At 40.8% G+C, this 7,085-nt stretch overlaps 1 protein-coding gene across 8 annotated transcripts in view; it reads left to right on the top strand.

Annotated features, from left to right (window-relative positions):
• Positions 1-1,092: 1,092 nt before the first annotated feature.
• Positions 1,093-7,085, top strand: part of CNTLN (centlein) — a 309,757-nt gene continuing 303,764 nt past the window's right edge. For all 8 annotated transcript variants that reach the window (XR_009346344.1, XM_059141989.1, XM_059141990.1 and 5 more), the window contains exon 1: positions 1,093-1,531. Coding sequence is in view for 7 of the 8 variants with exons in the window: in XM_059141989.1 (XP_058997972.1) it covers positions 1,172-1,531 (360 nt within the window). In the remaining variant the exon portion in view is untranslated. The remainder of the gene's footprint in view (positions 1,532-7,085) is intronic.

Genomic DNA, 7,085 nt, shown 5'->3' with positions numbered 1-7,085 from the left:
TTTGATTAAATGAAGAGGTCATCAGTTAAAGTGGTCACCTCCCTACTTTCACAGCCACCTTTTCCCCACCTCAGCTCTGTATTCCAGAACCCTTTCACAGAAGAGAGCAATCTACTTTAGGTAAAACTCTAGTGCTAGCTCAACGTGATCCCTTTACTAAAATCATCACAAGTAGGACGCGTTAGCATGGCAAAGAAAAAGATGGTGATTGACTATTTGAAGTTTATAAAGAAGGAAGGAAGGGAGGGAGGGAGGGAAGGAAGGAATAAAGGAAGGAGAAAGGGAGACGGAGAGGCAGAGAGGGATGAAGAAAGAGGATAGGCCGGTGGAAAGAAAGCTGGTCTTCCTTAACTAAGCTCAGAATTACTGATTTCAATAGGTCCAAGGACACATACTGCGGGGCCGTGTGGGTCACACTCGCTCTGATATTCAGCCAACTGAATAAAGAAGCTGCCATAAAAACTTAAAGGAAATCGTGACTCTTGCAAAACAAAGGACAAAGGGTGCGCAAAGGATCATAATTCAAATGGGAAATCCGCCCGATAGTCCCAGCTCAACACAAGGCTTTCCACATCTCCCTGACATTAAGTCAGCCTGCTGGACTTCAGCTGCACCTAAAGCAGTTTTGCTAAAGGGTGTGAAGAAAACACTTAAGTGTAAAATTTATTCCCTGATCCTCAAGGAGCTTACAACAGCGCTGGGGAGATTAGCCGTGTAACTAACACTCCAGGGCGGTCAATGAAACGTGACAAACGAGTTGGCAGGGGCCTTGAAGGCGGAGGAATTCACAGTTAAGGATCATTTGGGGCTAGGGGCTTGTCAAGGAAGACTTTAAGAGGTGGGAGGTAAGTTAGGCGCTAAATAGTGGGTAGGGTTTTAGGCGGGCGGGAAGGTGTGGCGTTGGGAACCGAAGACTCCGGCGGCAGCGCTTGTCCCGCTGGCGCGCGCAAGGGACAAGCCTAACCCTTTGGGCCACGGCGCGTGCGCAGTCTAGCGTTGGCGCCGGGCGCGCGTCCGGCGGAAAGCCCGCCAGGATCCGAAAACGCGAGACCCCGCGGTCCAAGGCGGGAAAAGGCTCGCGCATGCGCGTCCCGGAGCTTCGGCCTCGCCGGGATGGGGAAGGGGAGGTGGAGTTTCCAACAGGGAACTTGACCCGTTAGCAGCCGCGGCTATGGCGGCGCGCTCGTCGCCCTCGCCGCTCCCTCCGCCCTCAGGGCGACAGTTGGGCCCCTGGTCCCCACGTGTTGGGCGGGGAACTGTGGTACACGCAGTGCGCAGCGAGGCCTCGGGGCTTGCGAGCGCAGTGCGGGAAGGCGTCGTGGACAAAAATGATATATGCTGGCGGGGCGAAGAAGGGTCAGGGGGCCGGCGAGGGCCAGGGGGGGCGGCTCCGGCTCAGGCTTCCCTCCTCAGCTCGCCCAAGGGGTCCAAGCGGCTAGAGGGCATCACGGTAGAGGAGGCGATGGTGACCCGGACGCAGCTGCTGGAGGAAGAGCTGAGCAGCCTAAAGGAGGAGCTGGCCCTGTGTCAGGTATCGAGGTGGCCGCCGGCCTTTCCCCTACACAGCGGGGCCGGGCCGGTGGGTAGGCGCGCCCCTCTCCCTCTGCCTCAGGCGGCGTCGCTGCGCGGGTTCGGGACCCACCCATCTCCGCCCCGCGGCGCTCCCTCTCGGCTTCCACACGCAGCCCGGCTGGCTGCTTGGTGCTGGGGGGACGCGGCAGTGCCCGGCTCCCTGACCTGGGGCTCCCACCCCTCTCCGGACAGGCTGGGCAGGGTTCGCCTCGGCGCCCTGGGTTTGGTTTTCTTCACTTGGATGCCACCAAAACGTGCAGTCGCACTGCCCCCCCTCCCCAAAAGCCCAAGTTCCCGGTCGTGACGGTTAAGTGGTACTTGGAGAGGAGTTGAGTGAGTCCACGAGTTGATAGGTTGAACAGGAAAGTTGAAACACGTCTATTAAAATGAAATCCACCGATGAAGGAACCTGTTTTTAATTTGCAAACCCACACTTGTTCTTAAGTCAACCTAAGTTAAACTTAAGTGGTAAACACAAATCAATAATTTTTAGGGTGTCTTAGGCCGGGAACTTTCACACATAATAGACGATGCTTGATGTTTATTAATCAGCTATACGAATTCTATAGTCCTTGAGACAGAAAATTCATTTTCATGTCATCGTGCCAGTGAAAATCATTTAGTAAATCAATTATGTTAATTTACTTGCCTGTTCTATGTAGGGTTATTAAAGATGGCTTGGCTGCATTCATGTTCAAAGAGATTAGATTTCATTTGAGTTTTGCATCCTTACCACCATCTCTTCTCTGATTTTACCAGAACCTTTAGACAGCGTTGGGCGATATAAATGTTGGGGATTCACTCAACAATAAATCGTTCAATCACTTTGTCTTCAAGATAGAACCGATTAGGAATTGCTAACAACCAGGGTAACTTTATGAACAGTATCATCAGTTAGGTTAGTAAAAATTCTTGAAATTCATTCTCTCTCATAGTTTGTTCTATTGGATTATTTTGCCCCTTTTGTAGGTCCTTGCTGATTGAGTCAAGGCTGTAAAAACAGGACAGTTTTGTTCAAATTGAATATGTATTTGCTTAAACAGGCTGGGGAAATATATGTGACTGCTTTTTCATTTTCCCATTTTCTGTTCTTCACTGGATAAGGAGCGAAGGAACAAATAAGAGACACCAGTGAACTAAAGCATTTTTGTCCTCTGCACACCTCACCCTTGGATAAAGATGTTAACTCATGATAAGGGTTTTGTAACTTGGACAAGTCCTAATCTCAGATGCTATTTGCCCATATCTTCTTTACTCTCCCTTTTCCCTTTATATATCCTAGTTATAGCTGTCTAAGGAGCTGAGATACTTTTTACAACTGACTTGATTAAGGAAATCACTCTGTTGGAAACAGCCCACTGACCCCCACCCCCAAATCTATTCCCTAGTCTTTAAAAATGTAGTTTCACATATGGTGTTGGCTCTTGTGACCTTGGAAATATATGGACTAGGAAGATGATTAGATTGCTCTAGGCAGATGTAAGAATAGAGATGGTCATAATTGGGCTAGGATCATGGTTCTTGAGATTTTTGTAGTATTGACACTGTCAGATAACCACAGGCATTCCAGTAATATGAGATGAGATTGGCAGTATCCCATTCAAAACTGTGGTCAAACCACACTCCTGCTCTTGGGTAAACTTGGGAGAAATAACAATTGAACCCCCAATTGTTTTATTAAAAAAAATTTACATAAACATTCACTTTTAGACCTTTTTATTTTGTTCTACTTACTTTCTCAGCTAGAAATCACATACCCCAAAATGTAGGATTAACCCCGTTTTTCAAACCTTTCAAAAATTGCAACTCAACATAAATTCATTTTTCGTCTTAACCTAGTATGTATACACACATACATATACCTAGAATTTCAGGAACAATGTTTACTCTGTTTGTCATGGACTTTGATTTTTCTTCAAAATTCTATTTTTTAAGAGAATACCACTCAGATCTACCAAATTAATTCGACACAGAAATGGATCAAATGTACATTTTGGGGAAAAATATTTCTGCAAATTAATCTAGTCATAAGTAGTAGCTTCATACAGGTTAGTTGGGTTTTTTCCCATGTTTAGCTTACAGGAATTCAATTATATGTACTTGGTGGAGAACAAGAAGATTTGAGTGGGTCCATATACCATTCCACCCCATTGGAGTTACTCAGAATAAGCATATAAAAGAAAACAATATCAGTTCCAAGTATTTATCATCCAACTTTATGTGAGTGTAAAATTGAAGTTTTTTTTTTTTTAATGGCTCCATACTAGCAAGCAACATGCACATAATGCTTAGCTGAAGAAAACATCATTAACTTCAGTGTGGGGAGAAAAGCTGTCTGAATTGGACCTCCTGAGGATAAGAAATTGGCTTCCTAATATAGCTTGTCCTTCAAGTGTGCTTCAAAGGACAATTTAAAGTTTGTGACATTTATGCCTTATTCATTGATTTAGAACCCAACTTCACCATACTCTTAATTTTGATTATGAATTTCAAGAATGTGTTCTATTTGCAGTTTAGGATATTGTAAGTATGTGTATGGGCACATTTATTACCACCTATAGAATACCAGAAGATAAGAAGTAATGTTACATATGTGTAATATATAGACATATATATACATACACATATATTTGTTTGTAATGTATGTATGTATATCTCAAAACTTATTTTCTTTTTCAGTTGCAGCCAAAAATATTCACTAAACCTGTGAGCCAGTTTCAGGTTCAAACTTATTTAGGGCATTTAAATGAAATATATGTTGATACCTGGCTGGATAAGCCGGTAGAGCGTGCAGCTCTTGATTTCCAGGTTGTGTTCAAGCCCTGCACTGGATGTAGAGTTCACTTAAAAAATGAAATTAAAAAAATATTTATATGTTTATTACTCCAACTTTAGTGATGAAACTAAGTTTAATGAAGCATGTGATATTGGAATTAAGATTATATGACTAGTTATATTTTTTGTTAAGATATTTAGGTATGTTGAAAACTTATCCATTTCATAAAGAAGAACAATTTGAAAACCCATTTTTTTTTTAAAGATTTTATTTATTTATTTGACAGAGAGATCACAAGTAGGCAGAGAGGCAGACAGAGAGAGAGAGTGGGAAGCAGCCTCCCCACTGAGCAGAGAGCTGGATGTGGGGCTCAATTCTAGGACCCTGAGATCATGACCTGAGCCAAAGGCAGAGGCCTAACCTACTGAGCCACCTAGGTGCCCCTTGAAAACCTATTATATAATTAAAATCCTCACCATTGTTAGTAGTTGTCTTTTGGTATGTGAATCTTTTTGTGTAATTACTTTTTATAATAATAATTTATTGAGAGGCTACTTTGTGCTATGCTTTGTAATTAAACTCATTCCATTGTTTTCCCTGTGTTCTGGTAGGCAAATTATTTATTTAATGAGGGACATAGTTTTCATATGTTTGTTGAATTCATTCTTCCAGTAGAGATAAAATGAGGGTCTGTTATGTTGCCAGTCATTAAACTAGGTGCGGGGGAAAAGTATGTACCCAGTGAAAAAGATAATTTTGGGTGTCTGTGTCTGCCAAGTTGATACTTATTTCCCTACCAGCTAATAAGTGAAAGCCAAAGTGAGTCCATTACTAAGATAATATAGATTCAAATCTCTGAGTATTTGGTCAACTCTTTTGTAGGCTGTGTTTACTATACTTTGTGATGTAGAGATTTTTTTCGGTTTTCTTGCTGTATCTCTTTCACTGTGCTAGAGCTAAGCCCTTTGTCATTAAGTCATATTTAAGTGGAAGTAATTCATTTTATAAATTATGAACTTTTTACTCTTTTACATTTTTACTTAATGCTAACCTTTCTTAGTATTTTAGGTAGAAAAGTTGAGGTGAAAATACATGTAAATATTTGCTATTTTGTTTTGAAGTGAGCTATAAGATAAATTTATAAATATTACTGATTTCCAGGGATTTTGTAATTTCCTCATCATGCCTTTTAAAAATAAGAGCTATTAGAGCACATTATGTTGCATGGTTTATTCTTTCTTACCTTCACTACCTTCCAGGCAAGTTATGACATGTGATTTATATACTGACATTTCTTGTTTTTAACTTGAATCATTTTAATACCCAAATTCTAAATTCTTGTTTCTAAAAGGATAAAGTAAAGCATGATATATAGGAATGTTTAGATAAGGTAGTACTCTCTAGTACTCGGGCTGTCAAAAGTCTTCTGAAAACAAGTAAGTAAGCAGTCAAACAAAGTAGATCAAAGATTTGAGCATTAAAAAATGAAAACATAAAAATTTTAGAAGGAAGTGAATGTAGTAAATATATTTGTAATCTCTGAGTAGAGAAGGCCAATCAGAAAAATTGATAATAAAATCCATAAGCCATAATAGAAAAGATGGATAAATATGAATATATAAAAGTAATAATTACCCTTTTGCAAAAGCACTCCATCATAAATAAAGTTAAATAAGCAACAACATACTGGAAAACAATATTTGTAACCCATTTTATGGACATGAGTCTAATTTTAAGATTCCCAGCAGTAACTTTTATATTTCATTTGCAGAACTTGGTCACATCCCATAGGTAAGAGGGGCCAGGGTTTTACTTGGGCAGCAAAGAGCCAAATGGTTTATGTTACCAATAGGAAGGAGAGAATGGATGATGGACACAGATCCAAATAGAAATATCTGTCGCACAAGTAAAACCAACCAGCCAAATAAAATAATATGAAATGTGCTGTGAAAAAAAAAAAATTAAATAGAGTAAAGGGTTATCAGAGACTTAGGAGTTTGGGTGGCTGTAAATATAGTAGTCAGAGAATTTTCTTTTGAGGTGACATTTAAGCAAAGACCTGAATGAAGTGAGGAAATAATCTACATGAAAATCTGGTGCATGGCACATGTGCAGAGGCCCTGGCACAAGCGGAACAAGAAAACCAGTGTGTATAATAAATGGAGAGAGTGATAGATGAGGTTGCAGAGGTGTGTATGAGTCAGATAATGTTGGGTTTTGTAGCCTTGTTATAGAATTTGGATTATTTTCTTAATCTGATGGGAATCCATTGGAGGATTTTGAGCTAAGGAGGCCAGGGGACCACCATGGATGGGTAGGCGAGAGATGGGGTTGATTTGGACTAGGAGGATGGTGATGGAGGTGGTGAGAAATGGTTAGAACGGGACATATGTTGTAGGTAAAAACAATAGGATATACTGACTAGATATGAAATATGAGGAAAAGAGAACAGAATTGACTTGGCAGTGTTAGGCCTTTGAGCAAACGACTTAGATGATGGCATCATTTTCTGAGATGAAGAGTAGTAAGTTTGTAAAAAGTAGGAAATCAATAATTTTTTTGTTTAAGTTAAATTTGAGATATCTACTAGGTATTCAGATGGAATTATTGAGTTGGAGATTGATGTCTGCACCTAGGGGTGGAGAAAACAGCTAAGGATGGAAATGTTGTAAGTCCTCAGTATGTAGTTAATACATAAAACCATGGAACTGAATGAGGTCACCTAGAGCAATGGTTC

The sequence above is a fragment of the Mustela lutreola genome, chromosome 12 (genome assembly GCF_030435805.1).
Source record: "Mustela lutreola isolate mMusLut2 chromosome 12, mMusLut2.pri, whole genome shotgun sequence".
NCBI classification, from domain to species: Eukaryota; Metazoa; Chordata; class Mammalia; order Carnivora; family Mustelidae; genus Mustela; species Mustela lutreola.
This window is presented reverse-complemented; position numbering and strand designations above follow the sequence as displayed.